This window comes from Chiloscyllium plagiosum, unplaced genomic scaffold (genome assembly GCF_037043375.1).
Source record: "Chiloscyllium plagiosum isolate Xiang-an unplaced genomic scaffold, Cpla_swu_hap1 HiC_scaffold_19, whole genome shotgun sequence".
Lineage (NCBI taxonomy): Eukaryota > Metazoa > Chordata > Chondrichthyes > Orectolobiformes > Hemiscylliidae > Chiloscyllium > Chiloscyllium plagiosum.
In genome coordinates, this window is record NW_028270157.1 from 53050977 (window position 1) to 53068723 (window position 17747).

The 17747-nt window shown below is 43.4% G+C and overlaps 1 protein-coding gene across 4 annotated transcripts in view; it reads right to left on the bottom strand.

The window, feature by feature from the left end:
- Positions 1-17747, bottom strand: part of LOC122559556 (rho GTPase-activating protein 8-like) — a 108783-nt gene that overhangs the window by 15363 nt on the left and 75673 nt on the right. For all 4 annotated transcript variants that reach the window (XM_087997390.1, XM_087997389.1, XM_043709223.2 and 1 more), the window contains 3 exons: positions 16693-16766; positions 9487-9564; positions 5904-6032 (listed from right to left, as the gene is read on the bottom strand). In XM_087997390.1, coding sequence (XP_087853516.1) covers positions 5904-6032; positions 9487-9564; positions 16693-16766 — 281 coding nt within the window. The remainder of the gene's footprint in view (positions 1-5903; positions 6033-9486; positions 9565-16692; positions 16767-17747) is intronic.

A 17747-nucleotide genomic window follows, 5' to 3' on the forward strand; every position in this document is an offset into this window, starting at 1 on the left:
TTTTCCAAGGGAGTTGGTACGGTGGTAGTTGGCACACTGGTAGTAAGTAACCTTTCAAAAAATCCCAGGGAATTGAAAACCACGAAAGTATCACTCTTATTCAAAAAGGAAGGGAAATTAAAATTTAAACAGACAGATAACTATAGGCCAGTTAGCTTGACATGTGCCCCTGAGAAAAGAGTCTCTTATAATAACACAGAACATTTAGAAAGATGTAATATTACCAAGCAGAGTCAGCGTGGATACATGATGGGGAGATATGCCTGACAGATGCTTTAGAATTCTCTGAGTAGGTAACAGGCAGAGAGGATAGATAGAGGGGACCAACAAATGTAATATATTTGGATTTTCAAAGGCATTAGTAAGAGTCCATGGCACTGGGAGAAATATATTAGCTTGAATTGAAGACTGGCTAACTAACAGAAGAAAGTTGGGATAAAGGCGACGATTTCAGCTAGCAACGTGTAACTAGTGGAGTAACTCAGGCATCAGTATTGGGGCCACCATTATTTGGAATATATATGAATGACTTGGATGAGGAAAGTGAATGTACAATTGCTACATTTGCAGATGACACAAAAATACATGAGAATGCATAAAGTGAGATAGACAAAGTCGATAGATGGAGAGTAGGGGGAGGTGATGGCCTACTGGTTTTAATCGCTGGACTGGTAATCCAGAGATGCAGGTGATCTCCTGCAGACCCTTGTTTGAATCCTACCATGGCAGGTGGTGGAATGTGTATTCAATAAAAATCTGGAATTAAGAGTCGAGTGATGACCATGAATCCACTGTCGGAAAAAACCCTAAAGATTCTTTAGGGAAGGAGACTGCCATCCTTACCTGGTCTGGCCGACATGTGACTCCAGACCCACAGCAATGCAGTGGACTCTTAACTGCCCTTTGGGCAATTAGGGATGAGTAATAAATGCTGGTCTAGCCAGCAATACCCTCATCACATGAATGAATAAAAAAAACAAAAACCTAGTAGGTGGAATATAACACGGGAAAATGTGAATATAACACGGGAAAATGGCGGGAGGAATAGAAGACTGAATATGATTTATGTGGGTAAATATTGTGGAAAGCTACAGCACTGAGGGAATTGGGGGGTGGGGTCCTCCCTCATGAATCACAAAAAGCTTTCAACCAAGTTCAATGGGTAATAGAGAAGGTAAATGAAATGCCGGCCTTTATTTCAAAGGGAGTGGGGAGGTTTTACCAAAGCAATACAAGGCACCAGTCAAAAACAGCTCAAGTACTATGGACATTTTGGACTCCTTATCTGAGGAAAGATCTACTGGCTTTGGATGCAACCCTGAGAAGGTTCTCCAGGCTGATACCGAATGTGACCTCCCATGAGGAGAGGTTGAGTAGATAGGGCCTGTACTTACTGGAATTTAGAAAAATAAGAGGAATCCTTATAGAAACATCTAAGATTTCCTCAGGCAGCTGAGGAAATTTGGCATGATAGCGTATACCCTTGCCAATTTTTATAGGTGCGCCATTGAGAGCATTCTGTCTGGATGTATCACTGACAACTGTACCATTCAAGATCGGAGACGGTTACAGAGAGTGGTGAACTCAGCCCGGACAATCACAAAGGCCAACCTCCCATCTACAGAATCCATCTCCCAGGCCTGCTGTCAAGGAAAGGCTGCTAGGATTCTCAAAGATCAATCCCACTCTCGTAATATTTTTTGACAACCCCTACCATCGGGGAGAAGGTACAGAAGCCTGAACACACACACCAGCCGGTTTCGAAACAGTATCTACCCTACTGTTGTTCGAATACTGAATGGACTCTCAAACTCTTAGCATTCGCCCGTACCTGCGTTTTTGTTTTTGCCGCTGTTTACCTATTATTTACTTAGCTATGCTACTTAACTCTGATCTGCCTGTATTGCTCGCAAGACAAAGCTTTTCACCGTGCCTCGATACACGTGACAATCAATTCGATTCAAATTTGATTCAAGATTCTGTGGGGACCTGACAGGATAGATTCAGAAAGCTTGTCTCCTCTTGTGTAAGGGTCTAGGACCAGAGGGCCTAACCTCAGAGAAATGGATTGCCTACTTTTGAGAGAGAAAACGATGAGTTTCTTCTCTCAGATGGTAATGAATCAGTGGAATTCTTCACCACAGAGAAGCTGTCCATGCTGGGCCAGGTATAGTCAAGGCTGAGACAGACAGACATTTAGAAAAGCAGAAAAGGGGAGTTGTGGATCATCAGGTCAGTCATGATCTCACTAAATGGCAGTGCAATAAAGAATGGACTAAGCAGTGTTCTTCCGCTCGTCCGTCTTCCGAACCATAATACCCCAGCCCATCTCTTGTACACTTGTATTAAAGTATGAAGAAAATATGGACTAACTGCCACTTTTTGTCGAACAGAGCATGCCCAGCTTTTCTGTCAGTGAGACCATTGTGTACCCCACCCCGCGGTTACTGACAATAAAATTGTTATAAATGCAAGGTTTTGTAAGGTGACGATGTTCTGGACCAGTTTCCTATATTCAAAATAAAATGCGAGCTTGCAGAAAACCTGTTATCAGCTGTGAACTTAGCCTAGCAATGGCTTGGTTACCACAGAAATAGGAGACCCACGCTGAGAGACTTACTGAGAGTAAACTGCAAAACATATACAGCTGACAGGAAAGGCAGGAACAGCCAGGCTAACAATGGACAGACATGGAGTGTCGGAGAGGGAGCATGAGAAAGAGAAAGAGAGAGAGAGAGAGAGAGAGAGAGAGAGAGAGAAAGAAAGAAAGAGAGAGAGAGAGAGAGAGAGAGAGAGAGAGAGAGAAAGAGAGAGAGAGAGAGAGAAAGAAAGAGAGAGAGAGAGAAAGAAAGAAAGAGAGAGAGAAAGAAAGAAAGAAAGAGAGAGAGAGAAAGAAAGAAAGAGAGAGAGAGAAAGAAAGAGAGAGAGAGAGAATGAAAGAAAGAAAGAAAGAAAGAAAGAAAGAAAGAGAGAGAGAGAGAGAGAGAGAGAGAGAGAGAGAGAGAGAGAGAAAGAAAGAGAGAGAGAGAGAGAGAGAAAGAGAGAAAGAGAGAAAAAGAGAGAGAGAGAAAGAGAGAGAGAAAAAAAGAGAGAGAGAGAGAGAGAGAGAGAAAGAGAGAGCGAGCGCGGGAGAGAGCATGAGAGAGCACGAGCGAGCGAGAGACCAGGAATTGCTTTTCGACAGGGACTCAATGTCACAACTCGGTGAAGCAGGAAGACATGAACCCATTAGAACCTGGGAGTGGCTGTTTCCTAGAATGACTATAATACTGTGAAATGTGTGTGTTGTAATGTACATGTACCTCACATGGGGCAATTGATAAGGGTCACCATTTCAATAACAGAAGGTACTGCAGAAACTCAGTAGGTCTGGCAGCATCTGGGGACAGAGAAACAGAGTTAATGTTCTGAGTTCCATGCTCTGAAGGGGCACTGGTTAACTCTTGTTTTTTCCCCTCCACAGATGCTGCTCAACCTGAACTGCTCCAGCAATTTCTACTTTTGTTTCAGATTTGCAGAACCTACGGTTCTCTTTTATTTTATCATCTCTACGGTGTAGAGTATTAGCTGCTTACTTGTAAGATTTAGTCAACATTGCTTTTAACTCACATGTTGTAATGAAAGATCTTAAAAATCCTGAAATCTTACCGTGTGATTCCTTCAGGCTGGTCACTAGAAATTCAAATGTATTTTTAAAATAAAGTTATTGATCTCTACTGAAATTGTAACATTATGACACAGGAAGCCTCAGAATATAGAGTTGTGTAGTCAGGAGGATTTCACACCGTGGTAGAGTAACTAATACTTTCTTCAGCTATTGACGAGGTCTGCACAGTAAATGCTATTATTCCCAAGGTAATGTAGGTGTACTGTAGTACACATAGAAAAACACTCACTGTCAATGGCATCTTGACCAACTTGAAGGAGGTGCTGCAAAATACTATAATCGCTTGATCTCTGAATTCCAGAATTTTCTCTACCAAATGAGGTGGGAAGTGAGCAGGTCAATGTAACACCTCACACAGAGCTTCCGTGACAATGTGACTTTGATCTTTACTTCAGGTGAATTGACGCTTGAATGACTGCTCATTCCTCCTCTCTGTATTACACATGCTGGTGCCCATTGTGGACCGCTTGGCAGAGACCGCTCTTGCTTGAATGAAATAAATCCGGGACTTCATAGCTTAGGAGCAAGCTGACTGGAACCCCTGAAATCCCGAGCTTGCATTGTGGCTGCAAACAACCTGAACAAGGTATTGTTCCCCAAGGTGCCTGAATTCATGACCACAGACGGAGCACGCATTTATACAGTAGGGGTTGCTGAACAAGTGAACCAACACCTAATTATCTCTCCTCTACAGTGGGTGGGGGAAGCAAACAGCTGGATCTGCCACCTTTTCACTAAGGTGTCTGCACTGCCACTGCTACTGGTCTTGCCAATAAGAGAACTTCCTCAGCATTTCAGGGCTGAGTTTTAAAAAAAAACTTGGCTGGGCTTTGGGTCCAAATGAGAACAAATTTCCCCAATTTAATGGACAGTGTTACAAAGGCATTGATACTGTTAATCTACAACCTGCTTCTCAAACATATCTCGAATTCAAAGTTATGAAGTGATTCAAGTGGGTGGCACGGTGGGTGGGTGGCACGGTGGCACAGTGGTTAGCACTGCTGCCTCACAGCGCCAGAGACCCGGGTTCAATTCCCGACTCAGGCGACTGACTGTGTGGAGTTTGCACGTTCTCCCCGTGTCTGCGTGGGTTTCCTCCGGGTGCTCCGGTTTCCTCCCACAGTCCAAAGATGTGCAGGTTAGGTGAATTGACCATGCTAAATTGCCCGTAGTGTTAGGTAAGGGGTAAATGTAGGGTATGGGTGGGTTGCGCTTCGGCGGGGCGGTGTGGACTTGTTGGGCCGAAGGGCCTGTTTCCACACTGTAAGTAATCTAATCTAATCTAATCTAATCTAATCTAATCTAGAATCCTCATGCAGAAAGGAACTTATGGCTTATCATCACCCGAAACATGACATTCCTTTGCTTAAACCAAGATGGTACCAGAGTATGGGGCTCCTTGTGAGCTCTCCTAAGCAGATCATCCCCATACATCTTTTATCATTATACCCTAACGTACTTTGGTAAGGTATGATTTGTCTGGCTAGCATACAATACTGTAACTCGACACCAGTGATAATAAAGTAAATCAAATAAGCAACCATTACTGTCACAAAAACAGCAAGTAGCATTTGCAAGGCATTGTTGAAGTCGTAGGAGTATGTTAAAAAAAACCTGGACACTTTGTTGAATGCTTGGATATTAAAGAGGTTGAAATATCAAACCGACATGCTGATAGGGGTACAGGACCACAGGTAGCTCAGGAAGCTATAAGGGATATGTGACTAATTCAAGGAAGCCCAGCTTTGTAGCATTAAGTAAATATAAGACCATAAGTATGGCCATTCCACTCTGCCATTCACTCATGGCTGATGGACGTTTCAACGCCACTTACCGCACTCTCCCCGTATCCTTTATAGTAGTGTCACAAAGGAAATTACATCACCATGTAGTGTGGACAGATTTCTACACTGGCATCCTATTATATTTACAAACCAAAAGCTGGAGGTAAAATAAAACAACTCCAGTTACACACCAGGATCTTGTACATAGCCTCCGGAGAGGCCGCACAGCTCCCGGACAGGCCGCACAGCTCCTGGAGAGGCCGCACAGCTCCCGGACAGGCCGCACAGCTCCCGGACAGGCCGCACAGCTCCCGGACAGGCCGCACAGCTCCCGGACAGGCCACTGCACTATATCTATATTCATTAAACAGCCAAAGAATGAATAACACCCCGATTTCAGATTGTGCACCTGAATTAAGATGTAAAGTGGAGAGAAGAATCCTTTAGCTTACTTCCAATGCTTTGGACCTGGTCGTAAATCTGAGAGGTTAGAAGTGGCTGTGGAAGCTCACGGAAGAAAGTTTTCAAGATGACAGCTGGAATATGCTCATCTCCATACTCCTCAAATTCAATTGGTTTTCCTGAAAAAGATGCAATTGACGATACTGTGTAAAGATTAGAGTGGCAGAAGACTTCTAGAAGAAGCTTTACATATAGTGCACTCTTTGTATTTCACCATTCCTAATTGCTTTCTAGGATTAGCTGTCTGTTCTTACCATACATACCTAACTTTTGGTTCCTGTTGATTGATTGGTGTCCTCGCAGATGCTGATTAGTTTTATTCTCCTGACTATAATCTCAAAGACACTGGAGGGAGAGTTGGCCAGTCTCAGGTGTCAGCAGCACTGCTGCTCCATCAGCGAGTATCCTCACCAGAAATGTGTGAACCCATCCAACATTGTTGCCTCTTCCCTGCTTCTATCGCCATCCCAATGTCTGCTCCCTTTGGTTCCTCATCAGTGCCTGCTCCTACTCAATGCTCGGCACCAGGACTTCTCGACAATCCTGTCAGGTTAATGCAGACCCAACAAAACCTTCATCTGTATAAATCCCTCCAAAGAAACTCTCACCACCTTTCCCTAATCTATTCTAATTCTTTCACCATTTCATATCCTGACTGCAGATTGCCGTCCTATCACACTCTGGCTACTCTCACCATTAAATATCAGAATCACTGACCTTGATGCCACAGAGCCACACTTCCTTTCAGCCATGACTCCTTCCCCCAGCGTTCATACCTTTTGCTACTCCCCTTCCAATCACAGCCCCTTGCGATACTCCCACATCCAAGTGTCCCAAGCACCAGTTCAGTTATTCATTTACTGAATGCACGTTCCTTTCCAGCACTCCCTGTTACCACTTCACACTCCAATGTGAAACCTTACATCTCCGCATGTTTCTAACGGCTTTGACCACTCTCACTCTCTATGCCCACTTTTCCCACCACTCCCTTGGCCTCGGTTGCATTACTTCCCGCTGTCTCCCTACACCTTTTACTGCTCCAACCCTCAGTACTCATCTTTTCCCATTGTATTTCTAACCCCTGTAAATTAGTGCGAAGTTACCAGTTGCTAGATGATTTTTTTAAAAAATCCATATAGTTTGTCCATCCCTCAAGAATTATGAACTTGGGCAAGGGAGTAGGTCAAATTCAAACTTATTCAATGAATTCAATACCATCACATGCAAACGCAATGGTTTTAATGGGTTACAATTCTTTGATCATGCTGATCTAGCTAGGACACTCCATTTGAAGAACTGCTCTGTCATGGATGGCCCCAACACCTGCTCTTGCTTTGGTTAATCAGCCTCTGATCCTGGGCCTGTGTCCCCTTTGACCTTGGGTTCCCGTTTACCCCGATCCTGGGCCCATGTGACCCATGATCCTGGCTTCTCATTCCCCCCGATCCTGGGTTAGTGATCCCACCCATTCCTGGGTTTTCGCTCGCTTCAATCCTGGGCCACCATTCCCTCCAATCCTGGGCTCGTGTTCCCTCCAATCCTGGGCCACCATTCCCTCCAATCCTGGCTGCCCATTCCCTCTGATCCTGGGCCCGTGTTCCCTCCGATCTCGAGTTCTCATTTGCTTTGATCCTGTTTTCGTGGTTCCCCCCCCAATCCTGGGTTCTTGTTGCCCTTGACTTGAGCTACACGTCAGTACTTATTCACTGGCCCAACTGCAGCTTCTCAACAGCAGCTGGCTTCACCAAGCTGAATATGTCCCTGGGTTTCTCCCGAGCTCCGACCTCATTGAGTTGTATGAAGCAGATGCTGCCATTGGGCTTTTTAATCCCCTACTCTTTCAGCTGTACTGAAGTATTAATGCTCACAAGATTCTTCCCAGCCCCTCAGAGCTACCCACACAGAGCCAGTGACCTTCATACTTTCCTAGCTCCCCTGCACCTGTTCTGAGTTCCAACTACACAGAGCTGCTTAATTGTTTCTGCCTTCTTCTTTGCGTGACAGTGAAAATTCAGCATTCCAAACCTGGGAGCCTGCCCTGTTTCTGTCTAGCCTTGTCCCTGGAGCTGCTTTTCAGTGATCTCTGAACTGCCCCAAGTGACCTATTGAAAGCCTTGCTAAAAGCCCCTCCGTGATCATAGGGCAGAATTGAATGTAGCTCTCTAACTACTCCTGGAACTGGTATGTCCCCAGCTGATGTTATCACTGGACACATCTAGTCTCAGGTTAAAATCTGGCTTGATAGATCATTTTCTGAAATTCAATGTGGTGGGATGGCCTTTCACTGAAACATAAGCATGCAGTGTGGCAGATTTGGTTTTAACAATAAAACAGATGTTTATTGCAGGAAAGATGATAAACTAAAATAATCCAAACTATTTACATATGACACAGTTCAAAAGATATCGGAAAACATGGCATCACTCCCAATTCCATCCCTTTATCGTTCTCAATTACCAGGGAACATTCCCTTCGCTATCACATCTATCAGTTTGATTTAATGATTTCTGTAGTTCCTAGTCTTGAGGGTTTGATAGCTTTTGCCCTGGTTATTTACACAGCTGTGTTTAAACTTTCTTAGCTTCAAGTTACCTCTTCATGTTTCTAACCAAACATTTCTACTCAAAATGATCAAACGTAAAGCCTTACATCTTGGTGACTGAGCTCCTAAATAATTCTTTTCTCCAGAAGAAACTGCTTTTACATTTAACTCCAGCCAAGTCTTCTGTGAACTGTTTCAGTCTGTATCCCCTAGCAGACAAAACTAAATTTCTGATTTTTCTAAACCAAAAGTGAACTAATGCTTTTCAAATTTATTCTCTCCAATCGTAAATCTCTCACAACACAAACAACGACCTATTATCACCCTGTCAACTGCTTCAGGACACAAAGTCCACATGCCACTAAACAATATTAGTATACTTAAATCTCCACACCTGACACCACAGAACTGGATTCTGTAAATTTTACATACTCACAGAATGTTGGAAATAGCTTATACATGGATTATTTAATAAACGTTAAATTTAAATATTTAAGCCTGAACTCCAAATCAGCTTTTTTTCTTTGAGGGATACAATTCCATATCCCAGTATCTTTAGTTCAACGCAGCTTCTGAGTGACTGGCCTCCAAGCTAACTCTTCTAATATTTACAGACAGGAGTCCAGCTGTTATCCTGCTCGGATGCTGGAAAAGTCAAGTGTGTCTGATTCATCTAAAATAGGGCTAGGAAGGAAGTGTTTACCCAGGAACCAGTCCACTCTGTCCAGTCACCCAGAACTTCATCTAACCACGCATCAGTATAAACACATGTTTAACATTGTTGACACATGAAGGAGAATCAAACCAATATTCCACACTTGTGAAATCCATCATCTGATGTGAATAGATAACTAACAGAAAAAATTACTGTGCATAGTTACTAACAGCCCGAGGAAACCATCAAATACATGCGTGGAACAGAAAAGGTCACAATGCTAGGTACTCTACATCTTATTTATTTCTCTTCCAGCATTGTAAACTAACGCGTTGGTGGTGATTACAGTGACACAGATGGCCAATAGGACACTTACCCAGGTTATACTGTTTCTGGATTTCCTTGATGACTTGGATGTTGGCTGATCGTCTGAATAAACCTTCAGTTTTCAGTGCTGTGAATAAAATATTTAAAGTTTTCAGCAAGCTGTGCTGTCTTACAGTGACATATATATTAGATCTGACGAACACATTTAAAACATGCCAGACATCATGGTGTTTTCGGAAATCTTCCTACTGGTAAAGAGCTTGATATATGGTTACTGTCATGAAACAAGTGCAATTTCTCACGCATTCATGAAAGTGAGGAGAAAAACTGACATGTCTTCTTGTCGGATGTGGGAATTTTGGGAGAGTTTCTGGGTTACTGAGGTTATATCTGCAGCAAATGCCTTTGGTTGTGAATCCTGTCAGATTGAATGGATTGGTTGGAGCGACAGTTAGAAGCAATGAGGAATTTGCAAGAGCTGGTGGGGTGGGGGGGAAGAGCAGGGGGAGGTGGATGGCAGTTATAGGAAGGGAGAAAAGTCACAGATCCAGTCAGGTGGATGGGTTAACTCCAAGAAAGATAGGAGAGAGAGGCAGGTAGTACTGGAGACTTCTGTGGCTATTCCCATTTCAAACAAGTATGCCATTTTGGAAAATGTAGGGGGTGATTGATTCTCAAGGGAATGGAGCAGAACAGACAAGTTTCTGGTAACAAGACTGGCTCTAATGCAATGAGGGGTACATCGATTTCCAAGCAATCGATTGTGATAGGGGACTCTCTAGTCAGGGGCACAGACATTTCTGCCGCCAGCAGCAAAAGAAAATTGGTCTTTGCCTCCCTGGTGCCAGGATCAAGGATGTCTCAAAGAGGGTGCAGAATGTTTCAAGGGAGAGAGGGCCCAGCAGGAGGTCATTGTACACTAACGACATAGGAAGGGAAAAGGGTGAGATTCTGAAGGAAGAATATAGAAAGTTAGGCAGGAATTTAAAAAGGAGGTCCTCGAGGGTAGTAATATCTGGATTACTCCCTGTACTATGAGCTAGTGAGGGCAGGAATAGGGGGATAGAGCAGATGAATGCATGACTGAGGAGCTGACGTATGGGAGAAGGATTCACATTTTTGGATCATTGGAATCTCTTTTGGGATAGAAGTGACCTGTACAAGAAGGACGGATTGCACCTAAATTGGAAGGGGACTAATATACTGGCAGGGAAATTTGCTAGAACTGCTTGGGAGGATTTAAACTAGTAAGGTGGGGAGGTGGGACCCAGGGAGATAGTGAGGAAAGAGATCAATCTGAGACTAGTACAGTTGAAAACAGAAGCGAGTCAAACAGTCAGGGCAGGCAGGGACAAAACAGAGAACAAGGCAGGACTGATTAATTAAACTGCATTTATTTCAATGCAAGAGGCCTAACAGGACAGGCAGATGAACTCAGGGCATGGTTAGGAACATGGGACTGGGATATCAAAGCAATTCCAGAAATGTGGCTCAGGAATGGACAGGACTGGCAACTTAATGTTCCAGGATACAAATGCTACAGGAAGGATAGAAAGAGGGGGCAAGAGAGGAGGGGGAGTGACGTTTTAAGAAGGCATAGCATTACAGCTGTACTGAGGGAAGATATTCAGGGATATCCAGGGAAGTTATTTTAGTGGAACTGAGCAATAAGAAAGTAATGATCACCTTATTCAGATTGTATTATAGACCTCTCTAATAGTCAGCGGGAAACTGAGCAACAAATTTGTAAGGCGATCTCAGTTATCTGTAAGAATAATGGGATGGTTACAGTAGCGGATTTTAACTTTCCGAACATAGACTGGGACTACCTTAGTGTTAAGGGTTTAGATGAAGAGGAATTTGTAAAGTGGTGGGCGGCACCCTGACACAGTGGTTAGCACTGCTGTCTCAATACCAGAGACCCGGGTTCAATTCCCGCCTCAGGCGACTGTGTGGAGTTTGCACATTCTCCCCGCGTCTGCGTGGGTTTCCTCTGGCTGCTCCGGTTTCCTCCCACGATCCAAAAATGTGCAGGTTAGGTCATTGGCCATGTTAAATTGCCTGTAGTGTTAGGTGAAGGGGTAAATGTAGGGGAATAGGTCTGGGTGGATTGCGCTTCGGCGGGTTGGTGTGGACTTGTTGGGCCGAAGGGCCTGTTTCCACACTAAGTAATCTAATCTAATCTATTGTAAAAGTGCATACAAGAAAATTTTCTGAGTTAGTATGTGGATGTACCTACTGCAGAAGGTGCAAAAGTTGACCTACTCTTGGGAAATAAAGCAGGGCAGGTGACTGAGGTGTCAATGGGGGAGCATTTTGGGGCCAGTGACCATAATTCTATTAGTTTTAACATAGTGATGGAAAAGGATAGACCAGATTAGATTAGATTAGATTAGATTACTTACAGTGTGGAAACAGGCCCTTCAGATCAACAAGTCCACACCGCCCCGCCGAAGCGCAACCCACCCATACCCCTACATGTACCCCTTACCTAACACTACGGGCAATTTAGCATGGCCAATTCACCTGACCTGCACATCTTTGGACTGTGGGAGGAAACCGGAGCACCCGGAGGAAACCCACGCAGACACGGGGAGAACGTGCAAACTCCACACAGTCAGTCGCCTGAGGCGGGAATTGAACCCGGGTCTCTGGCGCTATGAGGCAGCAGTGCTAACCTCTGTGCCACCGTGCCGCCCACTGCCGCCTGATCAAACATTTGAAATTCTAAACTGGAGAAAGGTTAATTTTTATGGTATTAGACAAGAACTTTCAAAAGCTGATTGGGAGCAGATGTTCATAGGTAAAGGGGGTGGCTGGAAAATGGGAAGCCTTCAAAAATGAGATAACAAGAATCCAGATTCAGCTAGGGTGAAAGGAAAGGCTGGTAGGTGTCGGGAATGCTGGATAACTAGAGAAATCGAGGATTTGATTAAGAAAAAGAAGGAAGCATATGTCAGGTGTAGACAGGAGAGATCGAGTGAATCCTTAGAAGAGTATAAAGGCAGTGGGAGTATACTTAAGAGGGAAATTAGGAGGGCAAAATGGGGACATGAGATAGCTTTGGCAAATAGGGTTAAGGAGAATCCAAAGGGTTTTTACAAATACATTAAAAACAAAAGGGTAACTAGGGAGCAAATAGAGCCCCTCAAAGATCAGTAAGGTGGCCTTTGTGTGGAGCCGCAGAAGATGGAGGAGATACTAAACGGGTATTTTGCTTCAGTGTTTACCGTGGAAAAGGACATGGAAGATATAGAAAGTGGGGAAATAGATGGTGACAGCTTGAAAAACGTCCATAATTACAGAGGAGGAAGTGCATACAAATGGATAAATCCCCCGGACCTAATCAGGTGTACCCTAGAATTCCGTGGGAAGCTAGGGGAGTGATTGCTGGGCCTCTTGCTGAGATATTTGTATCACCGATAGTCTCAGGTGAAGTGCCGGAAGACTGGAGGTTGGCTAACGTGGTGCCATTATTTAAGAAAGGAAGTATGGACAAGTTAGGGAACTATAGACCAATGAGCCTGTGTCAGTGGTCAGCAAGTTGTTGGAAGGAATCCTGAGAGACAGGATTTACACGTATTTGGAAAGGCAAGGACTGATTAGAGAAAGTTAACATGGCTTTGTGCGTGGGAAATCATGTATCACAAACTTGATTGAGTTTTTTGAAAAAGTAACAAAGAGGATTGATGAGGGCAGAGCGGTGGACATGATCTATATGGACTTCAGGAAGGCGTTCAACAAGGTTCCCATGGGAGACTGGTTGGCAAGATTAGATCTCGTGGAATACAGGAAGAACTAGCCATTTGGATATAGAACTGGCTCAAAGGTAGAAGACAGAGGGTGGTGGTGGAGGGTTGTTTTTCAGATTAGAAACCTGTGACCAGTGGAGTGCCACAAGGATCGGTGCTGGGCCCTCTACTTTTGTCATTTTCATAAATGATTTGGATGCGAGCATAAGAGGTACAGTTAGTAAGTTTGCAGATGACACCAAAATTGGAGATGTAGTAGACAGCGAAGAAGTTTACCTCAGGTTACAATGAGATCTTGATCAGATGGGCCAATGGGCTGAGAAGTGGCAGATGGAGTTTCATTTGAGGTGCTGCATTTTGGGAAAGCAAATCTTAGCAGGATTTATACACTTAATGGTAAGGTCCTAGGGAGTGTTGCTGAACAAAGAGACCTTGGAGTGCAGATTCATAGCTCCTTGAAAGTGGAATCGCAAATAGATAGGACAGTGAAGAAGGCGTTTGGTATGCTTGCCTTTATTGGTCAGAGCATTGAGTATAGGAGTTGGGTGGTCATGTAGCGGCTGTACAGGATGTTGGAATATTGCGTGCAATTCTGGTCCCCCTTCTATGGGAAGGTTGTTGTGAAAGATGAAAGGGTTCAGGAAAGATTTACAAGGATGTTGTCAGGGCTGGAGGATTAGAGCTATAGGGAGAGGCTGAATAGGCTGGGGCTGTTTTCCCTGGAGCATCAAAGGCTGAAGGGTGACCTCATAGAGGTTTATAAAATCATGAGGGATATGGATAGGATAAATAGACAGTCTTTTCCCTGGAGGGCATAGGTTTAGGGTGAGAGGGGAAAGATATAAAAGGGACCCAAGGGAAAACGTTTTCACGCAGAGGGTGGCGTGTGTGTGGAATGAGCTGCCAGAGGAAGTGGTGGAGGCTGGTACAATTACAACATTTAAAAGGCATCTGGATGGGTACATGAATAGGATGGGTTTAGAGGGATATGGGCCAGGTGCTGGCAAATGGGACGAGATTAGGTTAGGAAATCTGGTTGGCATGGACGAGTTGGACCCAAGGGTCTGCTTCCTTGCTGTACATCTCTATGACGCCATCTGCAATATCTTCCCAATATGTACAGCAACTGTACATAGTAGCAATGCTGCACACTGTGTCAAACATAATAAGGGTTCTTTTGGTTAAATTTGATGTTCCTTCAAATTGAGAAGGATCAGTACAGAAGTAGTATCAGACAGCCTAAGTGACAACCATGGCAGACAATTACAAAAATAAAAGTGTTGGAATGTATTTTAAATCCCAAGTTTGAGAGAGATTCTAGCCCTGAACAATAGTAAGATCAGCACAGTACTTGTCAGCTGTTATTCATGGTGCTTTTCTTAGAAATCAGGAAGCAGCTTTTATTCACAATTTACTGCAGCATTTCTCACTCAGTTACAATGTCATGGGGAAGGTGAACAAAAGATTTCCAACAGTGAAATGGGGAATTGAGAGGGAAAGTTAGAGCAAAATGTGATCAAGTTGTATACCTTTAATCTCTCTAAGTAACTCACTTTGCAATAATATTAAAGGATGATGCAAATGGGACTAGATTAGGTTAGGATATTTGGTCAGCATGGACAAGTCAGACCGAAGGCTCTGTTTCTGTGCTGTACATCTCTAGGACTCTATGATGGCCGGACATTTTGGCCCTGGAGGTATAGAGTGTTGAAAGATACATAGAGTAGATGGGGTGTGTGTGTGTGATGGGGAAGAATGATCAGAAATAACAAGATCTAACTAACCTTGAGCAACTGTCAATAAGTAGCCAAGAACTCCATGTCAATAATGTGTAACACAATTCTGAGCCCATTCTAAGCACTGAGATTAAAAACAGACTGTCCTTGACATTAACCCAGGGAACAACACAGTTTACAGTTTGAAAATTGTTATCTGTATTTCCTCCACAGATGGCACTCAGTTTTGTTTCTAAACCGAATCCAGCTTCTACATGCACAGGATCCCAGCATTCCCACTGCATTCAGGTGGTCTCTAGGCTAACAGTAGAGTATTCCTGGAAACACAGTAGCAGATGAGATGGGTGGTAGGTGCAGCACACCTATTTTAATGTCCCTACCAAACTAACCGTGCTGCCTAGCTCAAGTAAAAATTAGTCAACTTGTCAACCTATGAAGGAAGATTAAAACTCTCTAACTTCACAAACTTTGAGGCAAATCATTTATAAATGATTAGGTGATGTCAAACAATGATTTTAAAATGTCCCTTAGCAAGAAGGAAAAACTAAGGTAATAAGATTACACAAATTTGAGGTGTTAGAAGTTCATTAGTTTCAACAAAAGACTATGCAACCAAAAGCTTATTGAATGTTTAATTTTGAAGTTTGTAAAGGATATGGAAGCAAAGTTCAGAGGAACAATAACCATAATAATGTTTCAAAACTAAAAAGGCTAGAAACGCTGGCAGCAAAGCAAAATGGGAACAGCAGAAAACAAGCTTTCTCCTACTTCTGAGAAAAGGAAGATCACAAACATGATCAAAGGCAGCCAACAAGAAATATTGACATAAAATTCACCTTAGATTGTGGGAACAGAGGAGCACATTCAGTTCCTCGATCTGACCTTCACTGTTCTAGGTCACAGCTGAACACCCACCTATATTGTTCCTTGTAATCTCTGTACCCTTTAGTGTCATTAATACCGAGAAATCCACGATCTCAGTGTTATACACACACTATACTGAGATTCACAGCCCTCTGGAGCAGCCAATTCTAAACTTTAAAAACCCTTGGAACGAGAAATTCCTCATTTTGATCCCAAATGGTCTGCTCCTCATTTGGAGGCTGCAGGCCCTGGTTTGAGAGCCCACCAGAAAACACACCATCTAAATCTACCCTGTGGTTCAAAGAAGTTGTATTAGACTCTAAGCGGTTTCACTTTGCACAGATGCTGCCAGATCTGTTGTGTTTGTCCAACACTGGCTGCTGTAATTCCATCCTGCCACACTAACAATTTCGTTCATTTCTAGGAGGTCAGCCCCCCATTCTTCAGAAGTCCAGGAAACACAGTCTCTGTCTGCTCAACCACTCCTGCTAAAGCAATCCCAGGAAATACTCCAGTGATCCTCTCTGCTGAACTCCCTCTATGGCAAGTAAATCTTTCCTTGGATAAAGGGACCAAGACTGTACAGACTACCCCAGCTGCAGTCTCACCACGGTATCACGCAAGGACATCTTTGAGAAAATGAAATGAACCATCCTGATGCAGGTAAAGCAATGAACAGAGGCACAATATTCACGCAGGTAGGGAGTGCAAGAAGTTGCTAAACTAAGGACAAAAATGGTGGATGACTGACAAGAGGTAGCAGCTGGTCTGACATAAAAAAGAGATTAAAGTAAATGTTTTCAAATTCATACTCTCAGAGGGAAGTAAAGCTTCAAAAATAAGCACAATAGGAGGCAACATTCTTATCATTGTTAATACACAGAAACAAGGTAAGAAACATACCTTTCTGCTTCAGGAACTGCACAGTCTGTCTCACTACCAGAGGAATGAGATCTCCATTTCCTTTGTCTCGGAGACTACCATTTTAAAAAAAGTAACACGGTCACATCTGTCAAAGGTTAGTTGCATGGAAATCACTGTTCTTAAAATATCTTAACTTTAAAAAAAAATGTGTTGTGGAAATTGCAACTTAGAAGAATTTGGTTTCAGGTAGCATCATAGTAAATCATCCCAAGGCATTTCTCAGTAGGTGGAGTGGACCTTGAGACAAATGAAGGAGAACAAAAACTTGTTCATGAAGCTGTTTCAGCCAAAGCATAAAGGGAAAGGGAGGTCTGCAAGGAGAACTGTTGAATCCAATGATTATCCATCCCCAATTGCTGATGAGAGTGTGGCCTTGAACTACTCTAGGTCGTGTGGTAAAGAAAATGTTAAGGGGCAAATACAGAGCGAAAGGCTGTGATAGCTGGAAGTGCAGACATCTTGGGGCAAATGAAAGAAGGAATGTATGAGGCATCAGAATTGGAGGAGTGGTGTGAAACGATTGTGGATGGTTGCAGATTTAATGAGATGGACAAGGTGATACAATAGAGGCGGGAGAAAGCAGTCTTGACAATGGATACAATTAAAGTTAGCTTCACATCAAACAGTCTGCTTCACTTCAAGGCAGTGAACAGGGTGGGCTCTGGAATCAGTGGTGACAGAATGGGTCTGAAGATAATTGTTCTGGCCTTCTCACAACGCCTAATTGGAGGAAAATTTGGCTCATCAAAGACTTGATTTCAAACAAGCAGTCAGCCAGAGGCATAGGAGTCCACAGATGTGATGGTAAAAGTTACGCCAAGAACACTTTGTTCTTTACAAAACCTTTCAAATTCTGTTACCAAGGGCAGTCTACAGAGGAGGATTTAAAGCAGCCAAAGACAGACCCTTGAGGGACACCAGGAAGTAAATGTTGCAGGAAGAGGCAAAAAAGCCATTCGTAAAGCAGCTCTGGCTGCAATTAAATATTTCCGAAAGTGTAATATCAAAATTGGTTTGGACTTTTATTTTATATT